A 24,527-nucleotide genomic window follows, 5' to 3' on the forward strand; every position below is an offset into this window, starting at 1 on the left:
AATCGCCCCACTCAAGACCAGCGCCTGTGAAACCCCAAATAAAAAACTCTCCGCCTGGAGCTAGCCTTTAGTTGATGCCTATGAGTCGAAACGACGGGCCCTGGGGGCGATAACGACAAGGGAAGAAACAAAAATCCCTGCGGTACCCGATAACGCGGACCCGGCGACACAAGAAGGCAGGAAGGCAGGCACTGGCAGGCGCGACTCACCAGCCACAAGTCGTCGTCACAAGCAGGCAGGCAGGCAGTTGATTGGTTCCTGATAAAGCTGGCCAACAGCCGGAGTTTCTTTCTTTCTTTCCGCCTCGTCTTCCCCACGACTCTATTCTATTTTGCCTCTCCCATCCTTACGTCCGACTTTGCTTCCTCAAGGCTGACCCTGTGCCATTTTTTCCCTTTTTTTTTTTTTGGCCCCAAGGGAAGATCCGCCGCCGGCCTGAAGGGGTCCCTCCCGTCTCGCCGCTCTCGGCTTTCGACCCTCGAAGGTAGTAGTCGCCCGGACCTCGACAGGACCGCAACACCCTCAGGCGCACACCGACTTTGCCAAAAACTCTCCCCTCAGTTCGTGTAAACGAAGCTCAAATTCCATTTTCGAAAAAAAAAAACCAAAAAAAAAACAAAAAAAAACTGTCAAGGGTTTTACGTCAAGTCGTAAAGACCATTGCAAGCCATGGCTTCGAGATTGGCTCTCTCTCGAGGAGCGCTTCCGCGCTCTTGCCTCGCGGTTGCTAGCCGCGGTGTGTCGGCAGCCAGCTTGCTTGCGCGCTCTCCAGTTGCTCGCCCTACTGCTCTGAGAGCCTTCTCACAGACCAGCAGGGCCTTGAGGTACCCTGCTGGGAGGAGCTCAAGGATCCGTGCTAGTCCTCGCAGGTCTTACTCGGAGTCTCTTCGCCAGGACCCAATATATCTTGACATGCAGGACACTCAAGCTGAGCATCCTGAGCCATGGATGGACTTCACTGCACGACACATTGGGCCCCGTGACGAGGATGTTCCCGCCATGCTCAAGGCCTTGGGCCCTGGGGTTGACACCTTGGACACTTTTCTCGCCCAGGTCATCCCCGAGGACATTATGCTTCCTCCCCAAAAGACCATTCAGCCCACGACTTACAGCGAGGCTGGCGTGGCCGAGGCTTTCAAGGCCATGCACTCTCGGAACGAAATATTCGTTTGGATGAACGGCGGCGGTTATTATCCCGTCGAAATCCCCGGGGTCATCAAACGAAACATTCTTGAAAACCCTGCCTGGTATACCAGCTACACTCCGTACCAGGCCGAGATTAGCCAAGGCCGTCTTCAATCACTGCTCAACTTCCAGACCATGATCTCCGACCTCACTGGCCTGCCCGTTGCCAACGCCAGTTTGCTTGATGAGGGCACCGCTGCCGCCGAGGCCATGACCATGTCCCTGAGCAATCTTTCGACATCCCGCGCCAAGCGACCTGACAAGACCTACGTTGTCTCGCACCTCGTTCACGAAACTACTTTCCAGGTCATGAAGGGCCGAGCCGAGGGCTTCGGCATTCGCCTCGAGATGATGGACTTGTCCGCCTCTGATGCCATTGAAAAGATTGCGGGCCTCGGTGATGACCTCGTCGGTGTCATGGCTCAATATCCCGACACCAATGGTGGTGTTGGTGACTTCCGTGAACTCGCCCATGTCGCTCATAAACAAGGTACCCTGTTTAGCGTCGCCACGGATTTGTCTGCCCTAACACTTCTGACCCCTCCCGGCGAATGGGGAGCCGATGTTGCCTTTGGTAACTCTCAGAGGTTTGGGGTTCCCTTGGGCTTCGGTGGCCCGCACGCAGCTTTCATGGCTGTCAGGGACTCTAGCAAGCGACGTCTGCCCGGTCGCATCGTTGGCGTTTCCAAGGACCGTACAGGCGATCGCGCACTTCGACTGGCTCTTCAGACCCGCGAGCAGCATATTCGACGCGAGAAAGCCACGAGCAATGTCTGCACCGCCCAGGCCTTGCTCGCTAACATGGCCGCCATGTATGCCATTTATCATGGTCCCGCGCAGCTCAAGGAGATGGCTGTCAACAACCTACGTTACTCTCGCATGATCCAGTCTGCCGCTCAGCACTACGGCCTCGCAGTTGACACCGCCACCCTTGACCCCAAGGGCCGCGTATTGTCCGACACCCTCGCCCTCACCTTTAATGAGCCCAAGGCTTCCCAGGCTCTCCACGTGGCGCTCATGAAACAAGGAATCAGCGGCGGAAAAGCCTCGACGAAGAACGAGGTTGTCCTTGCTGTTCCCACCACCTTCAACCTCGACACTTTTGTCGGCGTCGTCAAGGCGCTGCAGACAGTTGCCAGGAAAAACCAAACCGATCCGGATATCGAGGTTGCCAGAAAATTCTGGTCCGAGGGCTGGAAACCAACGTCGGACGAGATTGTCAAGGAGATTCCCGATGCTGTCCGCCGAGAGTCCAGCTACCTGACCCATCCAGTCTTCAACTCGTACCACAGCGAGACCGAAATGCTCCGATACATTCACCAGCTGCAGTCCAAGGATCTCTCGCTGGTCCACTCCATGATTCCTCTGGGCTCTTGCACCATGAAGCTCAACGGTACAACCCAAATGGAACTCATAGGCCACGAACTGAGCTCCAACATCCACCCTCATGCTCCCTTCCACTCCTTCAGGGGCTACAAGGGGCTGTTCGCTGCCACTGCGTCGCAGCTCGCTGCTCTGACCGGCATGGATGCCACTTCTCTGCAGCCCAACTCTGGTGCTCAGGGAGAGTTTGCCGGGCTGCGAGCCATCCGCAAGTTCCACGAGCAGCAGCCTGGGCCCAAGCGTGACATCTGCCTGATCCCTGTGTCTGCCCACGGCACGAATCCCGCCTCTGCCGCCATGGCAGGCATGCGTGTTGTTCCTGTCAAGTGCGACACCACGACCGGCAACCTTGACCTGGCTGATCTTGAGGCCAAGTGTAAGAAGCATGAGCAGGAGCTTGGGGCCTTCATGGTTACCTATCCCAGCACGTTTGGTGTTTTCGAGCCCGGTGTCCGCAAAGCCTGCGAGATTGTGCACGCTCACGGCGGCCAGGTATACATGGACGGCGCCAACATGAATGCTCAGATTGGCCTTACGTCGCCGGGAGCTCTTGGCGCCGATGTTTGCCATCTCAACCTTCACAAGACTTTCTGTATCCCTCACGGGGGTGGCGGTCCCGGTGTTGGCCCCATTTGCGTCAAGTCCCACCTCGAGCCCTTTCTCCCGCACAAGTCCAGCCAGACTCCCGTTGCGAGCGCTTCTTATGGTAGTGCTAGCATTGTACCCATCAGCTGGGCGTACATTGCTACTATGGGTAAGCTGCTGTTAATTTCCCCTCTCCCTGGGAGGGTCTTTGCACACAGGAGAAGGAAAAGAGAAGGGGAATATCGGATGTGCTAACAATGTGATGCAGGAGACAAGGGCCTCCGAAAGGCTACCAGCATGGCTCTCCTCAATGCCAATTACTTGCTCGCCCGCCTAAAGGACCATTACCCCATTCTTTATACCAACGACAACGGTCGCTGCGCGCACGAGTTCATCATTGATGCGCGACCTTTCCGTGAAACTGCGGGCGTCGAGGCCATTGACATTGCCAAGCGCCTGCAGGATTATGGCTTTCATGCTCCCACCATGAGCTGGCCTGTACCCAACACGCTCATGGTCGAACCGACGGAAAGCGAAAGCAAGGAGGAGCTTGACCGCTTTGCCGAGGCCCTGATCAGCATCCGTAAGGAGATACGCGAGATTGAAGATGGAAGCCAGCCTCGCCAAGGAAACGTTCTCCGCAATGCACCGCACACCCAGAAGGATCTCATCGTGGGCGACGGCGAGGGCAAGTGGGATCGGCCGTACTCGCGCCAGAAAGCCGCCTACCCTCTTTCCTACCTGATGGAGAAGAAGTTTTGGCCTACAGTGACTCGTGTCGATGACAGTACGTGTGTGAAATTTCCCCTCTTTTTATTTGTTGGGGAACCTCTTGGACGCTAACCTGAATGCCAGCCTACGGCGACACCAACTTGTTCTGCACCTGTCCTCCTGTCGAGGATACCACTCAATCATGAGTTTGCCTTTTTTTCCCCCCACGCCAGGAGCATAATTATTTGGTCTATAGGGTAGTTGTGTTGAGAGTTTTTTTTCCTCGAAACGCTGCGTGTCTGATCCTTTGCTTGTACTTTTTCCTCTTTGTGCGCTTCGTTTTTAGATGCCGGTGGAATACCAATGTTGCACTGCGATTATACACTTGCATATCTTGCATCTGTTTTGCCAATTCTGCAAGACTGGGTGTATCGCACCTATTGCACACTTAGAGATAGACCAGGGGCACGTTGGGCATTTTTTGCACATATTCGTTGTCTGTAGAGAAGGAGGAGTTGTCGTGATGATCTTTTCTGTTCTATAAGCCCTTGGGTGGTTTGCACTGTCGTCTTTCTTGGTGTCATTGGGAGGGGGGCAGGAAGGGGGGTTGGGTTTGGTACGCAATTCAACATCTATGGCGTCGGGCATTTTTGGCTACCGAGAAGGTCTCAACGGCTCATCTCAACATTGGGGAAGAAAAGAATAGATAGAGGACGAAGCTAGCGTAGAGTGTGGGCAGTGGGTAATGCAAGTTGCAAGTTGCCCGAGTTAAGTTGTTCATAATGATGCTGATGATGCCGTCGCCACGTGAATCTTTTTTTTACAGTTATTTTTCTTTTTGCCTTTTTTTTTTCCCTTTCGTTTCTTCTTTCCCTTGATATAAACGGCCCAAAGGTCCGGGCTGGACCAAGAAAACTCTAGATGCTAAGCGTCGAAAACCAGCGTATCGTGGCTAAAGTCTCCCTCTGATGTCGAGCCTCTACGAGCAGCGGCACGGCGTCGTCGCCAGCCGTGACATTCTCTCCGTTTCTTCTGCTGCTAGGCCTAAGAAACCAGCGACGTGCCGTCGTCGCCAGCCGTGACATTCTCTCAGTTTCTTCTGCTGCTAGGCCTCGAAAACCAGCGGCACGGCGTCGTCGCCAGCCGTGACAATCTCTCAGTTTCTTCTGCTGCTAGGCCTCGAACACCAGCGACACGCCGTCGTCGCCAGCCGTGACAACCCACTCAGTTTCTCCTGCTGCTAGGCCTCGAACACCAGCGACACGCCGTCGTCGCCAGCCGTGACAATCCTCTCGCCAGTCCCCCCCTGCACAAAACCCAAGACGCCGCCGCCCTCGCCATCGCCCCTGTGGCCCCTCCACTCCTTGTGCAAGCCCGTGTCCGTCGCGCCGGCGGCATTGGTGCCCGTGGCGCCGCCGCTCCTCAGGTCCCATCTGCGGACGACGCCGTCCATGCCGCAGCTGGTGAGCAGCCACGAGTTGCTGACAAAGTCCAGCTCGACGACGGAGTGCTCCTCGTGGGCGCCGGAGATGTGCCGTCGCACGGCGAACCGCCGGGTGGCGTCGTAGACGCAGATGGAGCCGTCGACGGAGCCGGCGGCAAGGAGGGTGGTGGGCGGGGCGGAGGAGGTGAGCGAGATGGCGAGCGACTCTATGCTGTCGCTCTGGGTGTGCAGGGAGGCGAGGATCTGCCCACCGCCGGCTGTGGGGTCCGACGACGACGACGACGACGGCTTGGCCCCGCGGGATGGTGGCTGCGCCGAGGGCGGCCGGGGCAGGGAAACGACCTTGACGGCGCCGGCGGCGCCTCCGACGGCGACAAAGGCGCCCCTTGGGTCGACGGCGACCGAGTACAGCCCGCCGGGGACTTGGAAGCGCTGGTCGGCGCCGGTGAGGGAGACGACGGCCCCGCCGTTGCTGTCGCCAAAGACGTCCCAGACGTAGAGGCTGGCGTCTTCCGACACGGTGGCGAGGAGGCGGCCGTCGGGGGTCCAGGCGCCGGCGGTGCAGGGCCCCGTGTGCAGGAAGTAGCTCTGCAGGATGCGCAGGGGGCCGGCCGCGCCGGGCGCGTCGACGGCGTAGACCCAGACGGAGCCGTCGGACGCGCCGACGGCAAACGTGTCGGGGCTGCGGGGCGACGGGCACGGCGCAATCCAGTTGACCTCGTCGACCTCGCGGGCCTCGCCGAGGGGGGCCGCGGCGACGCCGGCGCCGGGGCGCAGCTGGGTCCGCCAGGCCTTGACGCGGCCGTCGAGCCCCCCGCTGAGGAGGTAGTCGCCGCGCGGGAGCGTCCAGGCCAGCGCGTTGATGGAGTCGGTGTGGCCGTCGAGCGAGAACAGGCTGCGCAGCGGGGTGGCGCGGCGGGCGGCGGCGGCGGCGGCGGCGGCGGCGGGGTCGCTGGCGTAGCTGGCCGGCAGGACGGGCGGCGGCTCCGCGGCCGACGTGTCCAGCAGGTATCCCGCGCCGGGGGCGTCGTCCTCCGGGCCGGCGGAGCCGCCCACGGCGACCAGGCTCGCGTGCACGGGGTGCTGGGCGATGGCGAAGAGCGAGTCGCGCGGCAGGTCAAAGTAGGCGATGGCGTCGCTGCGCAGGACCAGCTCCTCCTCGGCGTCCGAGTCCATCGGCACGTCGGCGTCGGCGTCGTCGTCGGCGTCGGCGCCGGCGTGGCCGTCCTGGTGGCCGATTTCGATTTCCTCGGCCGCGTCGTCGGCCGCGAGCATCTCGTCGACGTCGTCTTGCTCGCCGGGGTGATGGGAGGCCATGGCGAAGACGGCGGGGAGGGAGAGTGTCTGGTCGCGTGAAAAGCTGGAGCTTTCAAGTGCTGCTTTGCTCTTCTCGTCTGCTGATGCTGCTGCTGCTGCTGCTGCTGCTGCTGCTGCTGCTGCTTTTGCTTGTTCTGTTTGGAAGCTCTTTGGCACGGGGTCGCGGCTTGCTTGGTCAGCAGTTGTTGCTGATTCAGAACAAGCTGGAACCACCAGCATCAAGGGAAAAAAGAAAAGTAGGCGGGGCGGGGCGGGGCGGGGCGGGGCTGCGGTCAATTGCCCGTTGCCCGTGGCCCGTTGCCCCGCATTGCCCCTCCGTTTGCACTTGCAGCATGCAGCTTGGATGTCTGTCAGACAGGACGGGCGCAGGCAAAGCTGGCGATGCTTGAAGAAGGGCTCCGGATTGGCGTCATCCATATTGTCAGTACGCGAAACGCACGACAGCTGGACAAGAAAAGAAAGCACCAAGAAAAAGAAGCAGAAAATCCCAGAAAACCCGCTCCCCGGTTCCAAAGGGAAATAAATAAAAAAACGCCCATGCTGCACCGCGCCGCTTGGTTCGTGGACAACATCACCCGTCGAGCCACTCTCCAGCTCACCCGTCCAGCACTTCAACCCAGTTGTTCTCGGCTTGCCTTCGTTTCCATCTCTCCCCCGCTGCTTCTCGCACAATCTTCTCCTCCTCCTCCAGCTCGGCCGCCTCCTCGGCCATCTCCCTGATGTGGTGCTTGATGCCCAAGGGCAGCATCCTCTGCCACCCGCTGTGCGCTTTGCACCGCTTGCGCTCGCACATGCCGCGGACCGGGTCGTCTTCGCCAAAGGGATCGGCCAGCCTGGCGCTTCGAAACACCTCTTCGCCCTCGGGCGACTTTGCAAAGTCGGAAAAGACGTCTCGCGCCGAAACGCCGTCGAGGCGCGAGTCGTAGCCGCACATGTCCTCGCCAAAACGTCCGGCGGTGATGGCGGCACGGCGCCGCTCCTGGGCGAGATCGATGAGCGTAAACATTTTGTGGCAGAGACGAGTCTCCTCTTGCAGCTCGAGGCGAGCCTGGGTTGCGCGGTCGAGGAACTTTCTCTCCTCGCCACTGAAGAGATCCGGTGAGGCCTCTGTGACGAGCGTGAGATATATATACAAGTGTATAAAAGGGAAAGGGGGTCTTGCGTGCAAAGCCCTAGTTACCTTTGCCGACATGTTCCCCGTTGGTCTTTGGATCGGAAAATGGCGTTCTGGCCAGCTTCCACATGCCCGTCTCGTCCACAGCGCCGAGGTTGCTGGCCAGAAGCGCCATAAACTCATCCTGGGTCAGTCGGGCATCGAATCCTTCCCTGCCCTTGCCCTTTGGCAGCCTGCCAACCATCGTCTCCCACCATGTCTGCGCGTGCTCATCGGAGCAAAACACGCTGGCCTGACCTTGACGTTGCGTCAACCGCGCGGGCTTGCGACAGCCCTCGAGGGCGCACGTCTTCTTGTAAAGGGTTGTCGAATGAGCCGTCGAACAGCGCGGACAGATGAACTTTTCGACAAGACCTTCTCCGACGTCCTTGCTGATGTCGACACATTCTCCGTGAAACCAGTCCTCGCACTTCTCGCAGCAAATCATCCAGCGGTGGTCGTCGGGGCCACGGCAGATGCAGTACGGTCCATTGTCTGACCCGTCCTCGCCAGACGCTTCATCCAACCCCGCGGCGGCTGATGCCGTTCTGGGCCGTTTGCCCTTCTTCGCGCTGCCGTGCTTGGGTCTTTTCGGAGCCTTCTTGACTGTCGAGGCTGTACCCTTTTTCTTGCTGGCTTGGCTCCAAGATGCTGTCGAGGCTCCTGGGTCTGATGTCTCTGTGGATGGGAGTGCAGCGGGCGACGACTTCCACGATGCCGACGCAGCATCGAAAGCTGGTTTTCGAGGCAAGCTGGCTAGGTATTCTGCCTCGTCGGTATGGCGGGCGGACTCGTAGCGGACGCGATCCTCATCAACGGGGTCCATGTCAGCCCGTCCGCGCAAAAAAGACGTGATCCCCTGGCCGCGGCTACTATGGAAAGCGAATCATTTTGTTTGCGTTTGTGTTTGTTTTTTGTTTGTTGTGTGGGAAGAAGCGGCCGCGCGAACCCCAGAGTCGCTGGCGTTGCGTTCCGTTGCGTTGCGGTTCGTCGGGTTGGTTGGTTGGTTGGTTGTTGGTGTCAATGCGGGTTGCAAAGGGCTTGGCAGACTGGTACTGGTACTGTATGTCTGGTCCAGAATCAATTCAGGCCGTGGCTCCTCCCCAGTGCTGTGTGCGGAAGAGTGGGCGCGCGTCTGTCATCTGTCACTCACAGCACGTCTACGGGGCTGGGGGTCCCTAAAAGTCCCTGCCTGTCAGCGCCTAGGTAGCATGTTACATGCTGGGAGTTGGGCTGATGTCGTGCTCTGACAGGCGTCAAGTACCAGGTACCAGACTGATGTCAATGTGGACAAATTTTCGCTGGACCCAGTGTGCCAGACAGACAGACAGACTCTGGAAGCAACATTGAATGCATCCAACCTTGTTTCGCAAGGCCAAGGCAACCCTAGTTCCGTCACCACATCCTCTCTTCGTCAACGTGCAACCATCCTCGCGGCCAGAGCTCTCTCTGCCCTCGGACTCGCCTTGTCCACCAATTTTCCACCAAGCAGCTCGCAAGTCGCAATGGCTCACCAGATGTCGACCTCAAGAGCCCTCCAGGGCGCGTTCGCAAGTTGCCGGCGTTGTCTCTGCGGCAGCGCTTTCCTGCCAAAGCTTGCTCGTCCCAACCTGGTGCGCGCTCAGGTCCCCAACCGGCAGCCTATCGTACAGAGACGGACGGTATACAAGACGGTCGAGCAGGCCAAGAGCAGACATAGCACCGGCGTACGTCATGTCCCTTTCCGCAGCCGCCCACCCTCTCGGGGGAGGGATGTTACCCCCCAACAAAAAAAAAAAAAAAAGAAAAAAAAAAGAAAAAAAAAGAAAAAGAAAAGGCTAACATGCGACCTGGTTGGCAGCCCTTTTCCTGGAAGGCCGGCGCTGTGTTTGTCGCGACCTGTGGTGCGTTGGTCTGGTACTTTGAGTATGAAAAGGGGCGAATGCAGAGGAAGAGAATAGCCGATGCGTCCAAGGGAGTTGGCCGGCCCAAGGTGGGCGGGCCGTTTGAGCTTGTCGACCAACACGGCAGGCCATTTACCAGCGACATGATGAAGGGAAAATACTCTCTGGTACGTCTTTTACCCTTGCGGCGCATCGCAAAGCCCTCACCTCACGTTCGTCGACGGGGGCTGATGGTCGCTGCTGGCTTTTCTTAGGTTTACTTTGGATTCACCCGATGCCCCGATATCTGCCCCGAGGAGCTCGACAAGATGGCCCGGATGATTGATATTGTTCACGAAAAGGCCCCCGGGGCCCTCTTGCCAATCTTCATCACATGCGACCCCCAACGCGACGACCCCCCGGCTCTCAAGAGCTACCTGGTCGAGTTTCACCAAGAGTTGATTGGCCTCACCGGCACCTACGACCAGATCAAGGACCTGTGCAAGAAATACAGGGTGTATTTCAGCACCCCGAAGAACGTGAAGCCCGGCCAGGACTACCTGGTTGACCACAGCATCTACTTCTATCTCATGGATCCCGAGGGGGACTTTGTCGAGGCGCTGGGACGTCAGCATTCACCAGACCAAGCAGCAAAGGTGATTTTGGATCACATGAAGGACTGGAAAAAGTAACAAGCCCGGTGACAGTGGCTTTCCAGGGCGTCGTGAGCGATTCTTGGGATGGAAATGGAAGCGGCGTGCTTGTGTAAATGTAGCAATGTAAGAGAAAGAAATCTGGCGAATTTGGACTTTGTATCAAGCCAGGCTGGTGGTCCGTCAACTCAATTCCCGTCAAGTTGTTCCCCGAAACAGGCACCAGGCACGGGGTTGAACGTAGTACTCCGTACATGGCAAAGCTCGCGCTATTCCATTACCAAGTGCACTCATCTTATTTTCCACTTTGTCCCAGGCTCATATCCTGAAATGTCCCTGATTGATTTGTCGATTGTCACGGCGACTCCCATGTCCTCCCCATCCCCCACATGCCGGGGGAAGCTCCTGATGGGTCTGGTCTGGAAGCTCCAACCCACTCGCAACATCTGTGCCTTTGCAGGCTGTGGCCATCTTCAGACCTCGTGGCGGATCTCTCCAATGCTCCACAGCAGCTAGAAGTGCCCCTGCGTCAAAGAACAGACGCATCCGGAAAGAAGAAGAAAACAACGGACAAATTTGCCGAGGTGCCGGAATGACGGGCAGCAATGTCTCTCGCAGGGTTATGTGCAGGACAGTCAGCGCTGGCTGCATCGACGGCCCGACCTCTTCGCCGCGCACATATCCCCCTCGGCCAAGTCAACGGACTGGCGCGTTTGGCTTACCGCCAATGGAGGGGATTCAAGAGCACAGCTCGCTCGGCGGAGAGAAACACCTCGCTGGCAAGAAGCGAATCGACGACCCCCAGGCCAGGCCAGAAGCGCGATGCCCTTTCGGAAATCGCCTTTGCGTTTGAGTAGGTTTCCGTCTCTCAGCCAACAACATGCGAGGAGTTTTTTCGTTTTTTCCTGGAAAACGGGGCCGGAGCAAGGAGCTCTCCGCTAATGACGGGGAAAACGCATCTAGCATCGACGGCGTGTTGTACCGCGGCGGGCAGGCCATACCCGGCGCTCGGGACATGCTGCGCAGCATACGCTCCCAGCACGTCCGCTATCTCTTCCTCACCAATGGCGGAGGCGCTCACGAGGACGCCAAGGCGGCTTCGTTGACGAAGCGCCTGGGGCTGTCGGCAGGCGAGGACGTCATCCGGAACAGGGTCGTCCTATCGCACACGCCTATGCGCGGATGGGCAGATGAAGCGAAGAACCAGACGGTCTTGATAACGGGGTCGCATCCCGAGACGGCGCGACAAGTCGCCAACGAGTACGTCGCCCCTTCTTCCCCTTGTCCTCCTGCAATCAATCGGTTGATGGGATCGGGAGGAGAAACGTGGCGACTTGTTTGCTGGAGAATGGTGGGCTTAGGCTGACGTGGGTTGATGGGCAGATATGGCTTTTCACGAGCCGTCACGCCGGCAGACTTGATTCACGACAACGACAGCCTCTACCCGTTTGACACCTTGAAGGACTCGCTTCACTCTCGCTTCAGGCCCTTGCCGTCGGGCAAATCCGCCTCGGCGGTTCAAGATGCCTACTGCAAGGAAGTGCCCAGTGACGCTCTGAAGATTGACAAGATCCTGGTGTGGAACGACCCCAGGGACTGGTCGCTGGATATCCAGGTGGTCCATGATCTTCTGGTCTCGCACAAGGGCTACCTGGGCACGATTTCCGACAAGAACGGCGACGGCTCGCTGCCGAACCAAGGATGGCAGCAGGATGGCCAGCCCGAGCTGTGGATCTCCAACCTCGACCTCGTCTGGAAGACCGAATACCCCGTCAACAGATTCGGCACGGGGGCTTTCGTCGACGCCCTACGGGGGGTGTGGGCGGCCGTCACCAACGGCGCCGAGCTCCAGTATCGGGCGCTCGGCAAACCCTCGTTCTTTACCTACGACTACGCGCACAAAAGACTACTTGCTCAGAGCCGCGGCGGTGCCCCCCTGCGGCGCGTCTACATGATTGGCGACAACCCCGAGAGCGACATACGGGGTGCCAATGAGTTTGCTCCTGACGACGGGACGGAATGGGTGTCGATATTGGTGCGGACAGGCGTCTGGAAGGAGACGCCGGCCGAGAAGGAACCGCGGTACAGGCCGGCGGTGATTGTGGACGATGTTGTCGACGCGGTGGTCTGGGCGCTGCGGAACGAAGGCGTGGACGCGTCGCGAAGCTGGTTGCTGAGCAGTGGCAGGGCGGCGGCGGCAGCTGCTGGGGACGGTTCCAGATAGAGCTTTGAAGTTTGATGCCTTGCAATCCCACGATGGCTGCCGACTCCCCCTCCCCAACCCTCCTCTTCTTTATTTTTCCTCGTCTTCTTCTTTCTCGCGCTTTTTTTTTTTTTTTTTTTTTTCAAACTTTTCCCAAACGTAGCAACCGGCACAAAGAGAACCCAGCCCCGATACGATGGATGCACAGGCCCCCCCCCCCCGACTCCGACTCCTTTTGGTGGGGTTTTGTCGACGTCTCACGTCCGATTTGTCCGAAGCCAATGCTGAGGTGACAAGCTGCCGCCACTTTTGGCCCGCCTCGATGGATCATCCGTTCTGGGCCGGTCCATGGCCCCATGGCTGGTGTCAACTCAAAAGCCATTGAAAAGCCATTGAAAAGCCATGGTTGGAAAGGACAAAAGGCAGAACAAGGGGCCGGGGGGCTTCGGGCGGCGTCAAAGGCAGCAGCGAGGCGCCATTAAGAACAAGGCAGGAGCAGGAGGAGGGGTCGGCGTCCGCCTGGGCCCTTTCCCCCCGTCCTTCGGGCCTCGGGCTCAGAAGGCAGATCTTGTGCCAGCTTTTGTCGACCCTTAATTCTTATCATTGTCCACATCGTCTGTTGAGTAAGTCTGCGCGTCGTGTTCTTGACAGGTTTCTGTTGCCGGCACGGAAAATGCGCTGGCATTTCTTTCGTCGCCCGCGGCACGTGCTGTTTGCAAACAACGGAGACGAAGAGCTGGTAACAGCTGGCGACAGCTGGCGACGGCTGACGACGTGTCACGATCAATGAGGTCAGAGTGTGTGTTGTAATAGGCTTGGTTCTTCTCTCTAGCTAATGTCTATGGGGAGCTAATCTATGCGTATATATATATAGGTATTGTCACGTGAGGGTGTCACATAAGTAACATATGATAAGTGCTGCCCATCAAAAAATCAGTATCCTCGCTATGCACGGATCGTAAGTAACTTAATTATCCTTAACGCCTAAGTTCTATTCCTACCTATTACCCCAAGCCTCATCGAAGTAGGCATTATCATATAGTGGGGATTCCAGTCGTAAGGGAGCGGTAGGTAGTTGAGTCGACTTTATTAGGGTTACTAATGGAGATAGTATATAGGTCGTTCGTTTTACTAATCGAAGTCTCTTTTTTATCATCTTAGGAGTTAAAGTTGCTAATCTCTTTTTTATCTTAGGAGTTAATATTAGCTACTTAGGAGTCGAAGAGACTCTACAATAGTAATGGTTGAGGTACAGTTAATCGCATTAGTGAGTTATTATAGAGCCGATATATTGCGCGTGAAAGCCTTAGTGAGCTTAAATATTTGCTATATCTGTTAAGTCGTTTGTTCCTTAATGAATTTAGAGTAATACTAAAGGGCCTCTATATATTAGAGTAATTATTCGAACTATTTCTTGGAGATATAAATAAGTTAGGGCGCTAGGTAGTTAAAGTCTACTGTTTTTTTAATAGGATTAGTTTAAGCGTAATACTTATTAACGGCTTTAAGTAGGTTAGAAGCGATTTAAGTCAATTTTGCTAATTCTTAGGCTATATTAGGGGCAGAATAGCTTTATGGGTCGCGATTATAAGTATTATTAGCGAGCTTAAAGATAAATTGGGTCAATTTCGTTAGTTCTATAAGTATATTACTAAAGGGTGAGTAAGACAGAGGTTGCTATTAGATGGCCGGAGGGGGTATAAGTTAAGGAGGTGACTACTAATCGATCGGGGTAAGCAGAGGTGGCTACTAGTTAATCGGGGTGAAAAATATAGTCGGGGTCGGGCTAAAGGGCGTTATATTCATCAGGGGTTCATCTCTAGTAGGATAGAAATATCGCTAAACATCGATAATAGAAATAAGATATAGAGGGATCTAATCGAAAAAGGCCTAGTGGTATTAGTATACATTCTAATATTAGGCATTTCGGGATAATATAGATCCCTAAATTATTTTAGAAATAACTGCTTAAAGGATGTCCTATAGGTCTTTAGGGATTTAAGGCGCAGCCGGAATTTTTTTAGTTAGGGTATTATTAGATAGTATAGCGTGTATACTAGCGAGGTTAAATAAGGAAAGGATATTTATTAGAAAGGCTACTTCAATAACTTCTTAGGGTAATATCCTTTAATATAAAAGGAAATACCTAGCGAGAATATATTGCGGTAAGTTAGGTCCGTATGCTTAGATAATGCCGATGATATTCTAATAGGACTATAATGCTGTAGATTATATAGACATCGTAGGGGGTTATAGGTATTAAGTTTATATACATAAGAGGGTTGAAATGCCAGAATATATGCATAGGAAGGTTAAAATACTAAAATAAAGTATAAAGAAGGAAAGAATAGAGGGATAAGAAAAAGAATTAAAGGGGTTAGCCAATATTAGTTAAATAAGGCTAGAGTGAAATAAAAGGGTCTTATTATTTAAATAGCTATATCGCCTAGCGGGCTGTATGTTATAGGAGATCGGTAGGAAGTTAAGTCGGTTAAGCTATTACTGCGATAATCGGTTAAGCTACTAATGTGATAGTCGGTTGAGCTGCTACTATAATGGAATTAGCTTGATTATTATTCTAATATTGTAATAGTTTTAGGCCGGATGGTTTCTTTAGTATTACATCCGCTATTATCTACTGGTTATATAAGCTATTAAGATCGGTGAATTTAATATAGTATTAGGTTCTATCTTTTATCGTTTTATAATCGATTATCTACTATATATTATAATCGGTAAGGCATACTAGTGCCGATATTAAGGCTGGCCGTTAAAATAGGTCGGGTATAAAGGGTTCGAAATAGTCGACGGAGATAACTAGGTATATTCGCTAAGTATCTAGGAGATTAAGCTTATAGGCCGATCTGCCTATATATTGCGTCACCTCGAATAGGCCGGTAAATTTAGCAGAATACTTTTGGCTGAGTTATAATAGGATTAAGTATCTTTTTTTATTAAGATAGATAAGTATTTTATCGCTAGGTTGAAAGAATATTAATTGGTGTTTATTATTATAGTGCGATTTTATTTAGATAGCGGCGATAGCTATTGCGTTATAGGCTTAGAGTCGTTCTTTAACGCGATTAAGTAAGTCTAGAGGAGGGTATATAAATACGCTAATAATATCATTAGGGTTGAAGCTAAGAATGATCTAGTTTAGCGAAGCTCTAGTTAATACATTTAGGGTATTATTAAATTTAAATTAGAGTTTAGGCAGAATTATCTCCTACTAATATAAATCTTCTAGGTGATAAATATAGATTCGGACTATTAACTTAATCTATTAAATTATTTATTCTATTTGACTATCTATTTGGGGATAATAGGCTATTAAGTAGAGCAGTTTCTGTTAAAATCCTATAGTAGCCTACTAGGCTGCTGGCCTTATGCCCTACTGGCCTACTAACCTTCTGGCCCTTATACCGCCTCTTGGACTTATGGTAGTATTACCTTAGGCCTTTGCCTTTTACCTTAAGGATTTTCAGTGGATTATTTACTGTATATCAAGTAAGGTAGGCCTTGTTGAAAAGGTGTGGCATTGCTAAATTAGCGTGGTTGCCTACTAGCGTGGTGGCGGCCTACTAGCGTGGTGTGGCATTGCTAAATTAGCGTGGTGGCCTACTAGCGTGGTGGCTAGTCCACTAGTGTGGTGGTTAGTCACTAGCGTGGTGGCTAGTTACTAGTGCGGTGACTAATTACTAGTGCGGTGGTTAGGGTGGTTGGAAAGGCCGGATATAGTGGGGCTGCTGACGTATCATATACGTGGCATAGTGAGCATTACGGGGAGCTATCTTACTGGCTACCCTGAATGCCTGGGCCCACCCCTCCTTCGTGTATATATAGGATAGCTTTCCCCCTTCTTTCTAGATAGTTAAAGGGCAGCACAATCGAGTCTGTTAATGCACTATATGCCTCTTAACTTCCACCTTCCCTGCGTTTCTGGTTATCTTATATTTGCCTTGCCTTTACACTTGCCCTGCTTTATAGCACTTGTATAGTCTTAGGACTTAGTGAAAAATCTAGTATTTATACTAAGATTAGTTCACAGGTCGCAGACAGTTTTGTGCCATCTAGCTAGCTAGTAAGGCTTTGCTTTTATAGTGACCTTGAGAATTGCAATAGTTTCGTGCCTATTAATTTCTAAAAACTAGACTATATAGCAGATAAGAATCTCCTATTTCTATTGCTAATGACTATCTTTAGGATCCCCTAGTTATAGGATAATAGTCTGTCATAGAGGAGGGAGGCGTATTAATATACAGATAAGGCGTTTTTATAGGGTGCTATTATCAACTATTTGCTGAATTTGTCGATTATAACTAATATAGAGTCGTTATTATTAAGGGAGGTTGGCAAGGATAGCAAAAAGTTAATAGAAATTATATAATAGGGATAGGGGGGAGGTAATAGGGGTTATAAATTACTGTATCGTTAATAACGTCAAAGGTAGTAGATTTGGCAGAGGGGATAGCTTCAAAGGTAGTCTCTGAAATATTATAATCCCTTATAGATGCAAAACTATTGAACTGCCTTACTTAACTTTAAGTAATCTAGATGGTTTCCGTCATATATAACGGCGAAGACTTTAGTTATTGCGTTCTTAGGTATATATAACTTAGGCAGGCAGTCTAAGGATATTTTCTAGAGCAAATCGTCTATTTATTTAAAGGGAAGAGAGGCCCTATCTTCTGCAGGTAATTAACTATTACTATCGATTATAGATTTAATATATGACTATACTAGGTTTTTATTATATCCTTTCTATAAAAGTCTGCGAAATTCTAAAGAAATACTAACTAAGTTTATTATAGGCCTTTCGGCAGTAGCGATAACGTTAGAGGGGATAAGTGATAGATAAGTGGGATTATATTGAATATTATAGGTAGAGGCGGCGGGGAAATCTATCTAGTACTTTAGTCGATTATCGGGAAGTTATTTAAGTTAATTAGGTGCTATTAACTTATAAGTCGGTAAGATAGTCGGCAGATGACTTAATGCGTTAGGGATAAGGTAGTCTTTACCTAGTTTGTAAATAGCTTTAATATTGAATTAGCTAATATATTCTAAGGCACGGATTATTTTCTTATTGACGGCATATCGGCTAGAAGTATTAGCTATATCGACCTATTGCGCTAGGTTAATAATTGAGTGATAATCGGTAAAGTAAATAACGGGAGGCTTCTTAATCGCCTCGATCTAATATCTAGCCTTTCTTAGCATCTATATATATCTGCAAATTTTAAGTTTAGTAGACTAGTATTTCTTTTCAATATCCGAAAGTATTTTTAAGAGGAAAGCTATTAGTTATATACTGGTGCGCGGGGGATATATGGTAATAACGCCATCCGTTCTTAGTTTAGGAATAGTATCGTCTTTAATATAGTAGACTATAACTCTAATTCCTTTTCCTAAAGTATTAAAGTCTATAAAAAGATGCCTAATAAGGGAAAATAAGTAGAGGATCTTATTATCTATAAGGGCCTTTTTAATTATATTAAATAAATCGACTTCTACTTTAGTGGGCAGTAATACTCTAATGCTAGTAGCCTATTTCTTCCTTACCGGTTTTAAGTTCTTAGGAGGGTCTTTCTTTAATTAAGTAAGTCGTAAAAGATTAGTCTTACATTACTATAATAGTTCGATAATAGATATATAACCCGGTATATTATATCGAAGTGATCCTATAAAGCCTAAAAGATGCTCAAGGGCATATAGCGTCTTAGGGAATTATAGATTTCTAATTACTGTGAGTTTTTATTCGGTAGTAGCTATACCGAGTGAGTCGATAAGCTTACTTAATACTACTACTCTAGGGAAAGCGATAAATATCTTAGCCGGGCTAATAGAGATATTATTTTTTAGAAGTCAAGTAAATAGGTTAACTAGGTCGAGTATATACTATTGAAACGAAGAGGAGGCAATAATAATATTATCGCAATATATATCGGCGTTTGATCCCCTTAGGATATTATCTATCTTACGCTAGACGTAGGCGTTAGAACCCTTATAGCCTAGAATAGGGACATAAAAGGTATATTAACCATTATGGGTTATAATAGTAAATGCCTATCTAGAGTCTGGGTAGATAAGCCATTAGTAGTAGAAACTTATAGCATCGATAACGGTTATATAAATAGTATTAGCTAGCTTCGTGATAATATCCTCTTATTTTCTTATTGGGTAGGTATTAAGTATCGTTATTGAATTGAGCCTTTAGATATTAACTACTATACGACCTTTTCTCTTATTAGCTATGCCCTACTAAATAATAAAGACTAGGAATGCAAATAAGATATGGGAGGTGGTGCGGTATGCTTTATCCTTTGCGACTAGACTATATATAGTATCTTCGACTATTTTGCAGTCGTTGGGGCTAATTAGGTAAATTTTGCATTTCTTAGGTATTATATCCTCCTATCTAGGTTTTATTTGGATGTATATCTACTCTTCTAGTGGGATATAGGCAAAACCTTTATCCTTAAATAAGTCGGCAAATTTATTAATAAGTTTTTAGAGTTAATTAAGTTCTTCTAGGTTGCCTAAATTATAGATATTGACGCCTATAGAGTGAATATAGGTTGATATAGTATTAGCGGCTATATATTCTAGTATAAGTATTTTAACCTTAGGGTTGTAAGTTAAAATAGTAGCTAAATTGGCTACTTTTGCGGAATTCGTATAATCGATAAGAAAGGCTTAGGTATAATAATCTATAGGGTATATCTATCCTATAAGTTGATTTTTACATATTAGAATACGTCGTGGGGAGGTATTATAGACGATAATATATGCTATTTTGTAATTAATTATAGAAGCGAATTGTTACAGATTTAGAGTAATAGTTAGCTTAAAGATTATTTAGTGATCCTTTAGGACTCTTATATTAACTAGTATTAGCATATGCGAGTATAAAGGGATGACTATAGTGCTAAATGCCCTAACTAGGTGGATAGTAAGAGGTAACTAATACTAGGCGGATATTGGGATGTATATATCCTCGCACTTAGTGAGGATAGTATATCCTTTGCTGTTAATAATATTAATTTATTCGGGATTAAGGTAGTCTATACCGATTAATATATTAGCTTAGAGTAAGTCGATAATTGCTATTTCGCAAATGAATACGGCAATAGCTAGACTACTATTCGGTTTCTTACCTAGGAAGTTTAATATTAGTATTGTGTATCTATCTGTAATATGCTTATCTAAACTGATGCTATTAATAGTAATTAGCTAAGCTTGAGTTCTGATTTAATTATTAGGGAAGTTTTTTGTAAGCTAGGTAGAGTCGATAAGACTAATAGAGCATCCTATATCGGTATATATGTCGAACTGGTTATAAGGATTATTAAGGTTAGGAGAAATCTAGAATCTTAAGTAGGTCTAGGACCTAAAAGTAAATCTAAGGCTTGCATCCCTTTATATATTAATAGAAGAGTAAATCACCGGGATATCTATATAATTAGTGTTAATTAGGTCAGGTTAAGAAGATCCTATATAGGTAGTATAATTAGATGCTTTTGCTTTATAAGTAGTTTGATCCGTCTAATATAAGGGGGGGATAGGTCCGCACCGCCCTTTACTATATAGCTAGCTGGAAGGCCCCCGGACCGGACGGGCTACCTACGGGTTTCCTTAAGGCATGCGGCCCCCCCTTAATTACAGCTCTCACCCACCTTCTTAACGAGTCCTACCGCACCGGGCACTACCCGGCTTAGTTCCGGGAGGCCTGCGTAATCGTGCTAAGAAAGCCGGGAAAGAAACTAGAGGAATACTTTAAAGCGGGAGGCTAGAGACTGATATCCTTACTTAACCTAACCGGTAAAGTCCTAAAAGCCGCGGTAGCGCGCCGGCTTACCGCCGCCCTCGAGGAGGGCAATTTACTCCTAGACCTTTAGATAGGAAATAGAGCTAATCGTTCTATAGATATAGCCCTTAATACTCTTGTGGAAATAATTCGCACGGTGTGGCACTACGGCGGGATCGCCTTACTCCTCCAGCTTAATATATCTACAGCCTATAATATAGTGAACTATATTCGACTTACCTACCTACTTTTAGAAAAAGGATTGCCACTATAGATTGCAATATAGGTCTGCGGCTTTACCGACTCTTATATAGCGCGAATTCACTTTAAGGGCAAATTAACTAATAACCTACCTATTACTGCTAGGGTCCTATAAGGGTCCTCTTTCTCCCTTATCTTTTTCCTAGTCTATATTGTACCGCTCTACGAGAGGCTTAAAGAAGTAGCCTCTACTATTACCCTAGGGTTCGCAGATAATACTAATATTATAGTATATAGGAGGAGTATAGGGGAGATCTAGACCCTACTTAAAAAGGCATAGACGATTTATAAAGAGTAGTTTAAATAAGCTAGGCTTAATTTCAACCTAGGGAAGAGTAAGCTTATCTATTTTATGCGTGCCTATAAGGCGGATGAGATGCTAGTCCGACTTAGGACCGCAACGATTTAGCTAAAGTAGTATGCCTATTTCCTAGGGGTTAAAATCTACCGAAAACTTTAGTAGTATAAATATCGTATAAAAATAGCTAAAAAGCTTAAGCGGTAGCGACTCGCCCTTATAGCGATAGCGGCCTCTATATAGGGATATTAATATAGGGAGGCCCGATTGGTCTATATGTAGGTCATTCGTACTACTATTGCTTTTGGCGCGGGAGTTTAGTATACCTTTACCGCCCCTAGCGGGGTAGCGAAAGGTATTATAAAATTACTAACTATAGAATAATTATTTTGCCTTTAAATTATTATTAGGGCCTTTAAGGCTATACCGATAGATATCCTTAAGACTAAAGCGGCTATACTACCTATCGATTTATACCTAAACTATATCTGCTAGCGATTCTTAGAAAGAATAGTAAAGATTAGGATAGCTAAGCGAATTAACCGCGCCTCTACTATAGTAGTAGTAATACTCCGATGCTATTAGTAGAGTAATTATAAAGGACCCTAAATATATATCCTATTCCTAAAACTTGACTTATAGTAGCTAATAGCTAAAGAATGCTTAGTAAAAGAGTGGCTTATTAGGTAGTCTAAATACCGAGCCGCTGTAAGAGCGAGACGGCGGTAGTATAAGCCTATAGCAGTAGAAAAGGCCCTAGACTTCTAATCTATAGCTATAATAATTTAGCTTTATAATAGCCTCTTTAAATATAAATCGGCTATACTTATTTAGCTTTATATAAAAAAGATCGGATTGAATTCCTTCCTCTACTAGTGCTAAATCCCTATTATGCCCTCGCCTTTCTGCTAATGCGGGGAAGCCTCTAAAGACTATTATTACTTAATCCTCTTTTGCCTAAAATATAAATAATAGCACTAATAGCTATACGGGACCGGCTTAAGCTTTTTCCGAGACTATTAAGGGATCTCTATTGCCTTTAATAAGCTAAGCCTCGTTTACCGATTTATACGCTAGATCTTTAGCTTTAACCGCCTTAACTAATTCTAGCTCGCTTAATCGCTCTAGCGACCCGCCCCCGTAGAAGCATTAGGCTGACCCCGACCGCCCAATACTACCCTTAATATCTAATAATAATATCCCAATGCGGGAGAGAGGAGATATAGTAAGCGGATAAATATAATTAATTCTTAGCTACTCTAAAGCTATAATTTTAATATTAGAGCCCCCCTCCCCCCCCCCTTTCCCCTCCCCCGCCGGCCCCTATAGTAGCCCCCCCTCCCTCTCCCCCTTCTCCCCCTCCCCTTCTACCGCCCTCTTCTATCCCTAAGAGATAAATAGCTCTAATATAGCCTAGATGCCCTCTAATGCTTCTATTTTATATTCCTTAAGGTCTAGCGCCTCCCGGGTTACCCTAGGAGCGATGCTCCCCCCTACTATTACTGCCGCCGCTGCTACCTTCCCCCTACTATAGGCAGTTAATACTTACTATACCCTTAACTAGAGGGTATAATAGTTATCAACCTATCTATATTAGCACTTATCCTATATAGTCCCTGCACCTTATATATACCTCCCCCCCTACGGCTAGTACTTTTTAGGCACCTAGGAGGGCGTAAATAGACTTTTGGTTTTTAGGAGTCTATTTAAAGGGTCGGTAGGTCTTCCCTGCCGCAATATATACAAAATATGCCGCTTTAGGCCTTATATAGTACTATACTATATTACTATCGTTCGAATGCTGGTTAGATTAAGGTTCGGTCGGTCGGGTCCTATCTTATTAAAAGTAATAACGATATTTAGGGTCTTTAGCCCGCATTAGGTAAGGGTCGTAGGGCTAGCCTTATAGCTCGCCGGGCTAATAATAATAGGTTAGTAATACTAGTACGGCGGGAGCGGGTAGTACCTACCCCTTTATCTAAAGATACCAACTTTTTCGGTATACTGCTGCTATTATTATTATTGCTATTGCTATAGCTATTGCTGCTGCTGCTGTTGCTGCTGCTAATACTATTGCTGCTGCTGTCGCTAATGCTAATGCTGCTACTATTATTACCGCCCTACCGTATAGGTTAGCGTTATCCCTATAGCGCTAGAGAATAGGGCTTAAGGGGATTATATATAGAAAAATAATAGCTATATAGAAAGGAAGAAAAAGGGATTAAGAAGTCGGGGGGCACCTATACTGTTAAAATCCTATAGTAGCCTACTAGGCTGCTGGCCTAATGCCCTACTGGCCTACTAACCTTCTGACCATTATACCGCCTCTTGGACTTACGGTAGTCTTACCAACCTTAGGCCTTTGCCTTTTACCTTAGGATTTTCAGTGGATTATTTACTGTATATCAAGTAAGGTAGGCCTTATTAAAAAAGGTGTGGCATTGCTAAATTAGCGTGGTGGGCCTACTAGTGTGGTGGCTAGTCCACTAGTGTGGTGGGTAGTCACTAGCGTGGTGGTTAGTCACTAGCGTGGTGGCTAATTACTAGTGCGGTGGTTAGGGTGGTTAGAAAGGCTGGATATAGTGGGGCTGCTGACGTATTATATACGTGGCATAGCAAGCATTACGGGGAGCTTTCTTACTGGCTACCTTGGATGCCTGGGCCCACCCCTCCTTCGTATATATATAGGATAGCTTTTCCCCTTCTTTCTAGATAGTAGAAGGGCAGCACAATCGAGTCTGTTAATGCACTATATGCCTCTTAACTTCTTACCTTCTCTGCGTTTTCTGGTTATCTTATATTTGCCTTGCCTTTACACTTGCCTTGCTTTATAGCACTTGTATAGTCTTAAGACTTGGTGAAAAATCTAGTATTTATACTAAGATTAGTTCACAGGTCGCAGACAGTCTTATGCCATCTAGCTAGCTAGTAAGGCTCTGCTTTTATAGTGACCTTGAGAATTGCAATAGGTTATGAGCCCGGGTTTTTACTTCTTTGTTTTTACCCTACCTCTTTTGTGTTCACCCCTTGGTCTCTCTTGCTTATTAGTACTACTAATATAGCTATCCTTTGGTATCCTTGGCTTACCCTTATCACCTTTGGCTTACCCTTTGTTACCTACGGCATTACCCTGCGGCAATCAACGGCGTACCCCTACGGCAACTTACGGCGTAACCTTACGGCACTTTTAGCGTAACCTTACGTTATTTTCGGAGTAACCTACGGCACCTACGGATTTTATAGTGTGATATCTACCACACTATACCACTGTATAACACCTTTGCACCTAGTGCACGACACCTACTGCACTATACGGCACCTGTTATACTCTTCCACTTATAGCACTTTTGGTACGGCACTTACGGCACCTTTTATATTACGGCACCTATAGCACCTACGTCACCTACGGCACTTACGGCACCTTTATATTACGGCACCACATAAGCACCTTAAATACTAACGCTATATTCTGGACTTGCATAACGCCTATGGCATTTGTGCTTTTATACTGAGACCTACCGCTATATTCTGCGGTTACCTTTTATAGTAGGCTACTAGCCACTATATTTACTAGCTGTCCAGCTAGTTACTCGACTATTTTGCCAGCTATTTAGCTGGTTATTCATCTGTTCCTACAGCTATTGGCACCATTTTTAACGACTTTT

The 24,527-nt window shown here is 49.0% G+C and overlaps 4 protein-coding genes across 4 annotated transcripts; 3 read left to right on the top strand and 1 right to left on the bottom strand.

The window, feature by feature from the left end:
- Positions 1 to 669: 669 nt before the first annotated feature.
- UV8b_02257 (uncharacterized protein) lies at positions 670 to 4,070 on the top strand (the record flags this gene model as incomplete). The annotated part of the gene is made up of 3 exons (XM_043139755.1): positions 670 to 3,322; positions 3,422 to 3,940; positions 4,009 to 4,070. 3 exons carry the CDS (start codon positions 670 to 672, stop codon positions 4,068 to 4,070), a joined length of 3,234 nt encoding a protein of 1,077 aa, XP_042995689.1.
- Positions 4,071 to 5,104: 1,034 nt separating this feature from the next.
- On the bottom strand, positions 5,105 to 8,604 carry UV8b_02258 (uncharacterized protein; the record flags this gene model as incomplete). The annotated part of the gene is made up of 3 exons (XM_043139756.1): positions 5,105 to 6,791; positions 7,225 to 7,732; positions 7,806 to 8,604. 3 exons carry the CDS (start codon positions 8,602 to 8,604, stop codon positions 5,105 to 5,107), a joined length of 2,994 nt encoding a protein of 997 aa, XP_042995690.1.
- Positions 8,605 to 9,283: 679 nt separating this feature from the next.
- Positions 9,284 to 10,332, top strand: UV8b_02259 (uncharacterized protein; the record flags this gene model as incomplete). The annotated part of the gene is made up of 3 exons (XM_043139757.1): positions 9,284 to 9,484; positions 9,619 to 9,828; positions 9,916 to 10,332. The coding sequence occupies 3 exons, from the start codon at positions 9,284 to 9,286 to the stop codon at positions 10,330 to 10,332; spliced, it is 828 nt and encodes a 275-aa protein (XP_042995691.1).
- Positions 10,333 to 10,898: 566 nt separating this feature from the next.
- UV8b_02260 (uncharacterized protein) lies at positions 10,899 to 12,517 on the top strand (the record flags this gene model as incomplete). Its single annotated transcript, XM_043139758.1, has 3 exons — positions 10,899 to 11,146; positions 11,257 to 11,553; positions 11,677 to 12,517. The coding sequence occupies 3 exons, from the start codon at positions 10,899 to 10,901 to the stop codon at positions 12,515 to 12,517; spliced, it is 1,386 nt and encodes a 461-aa protein (XP_042995692.1).
- Positions 12,518 to 24,527: the final 12,010 nt, after the last annotated feature.

This window comes from Ustilaginoidea virens, chromosome 2 (assembly GCF_000687475.1).
Source record: "Ustilaginoidea virens chromosome 2, complete sequence".
Classification (NCBI taxonomy): domain Eukaryota; kingdom Fungi; phylum Ascomycota; class Sordariomycetes; order Hypocreales; family Clavicipitaceae; genus Ustilaginoidea; species Ustilaginoidea virens.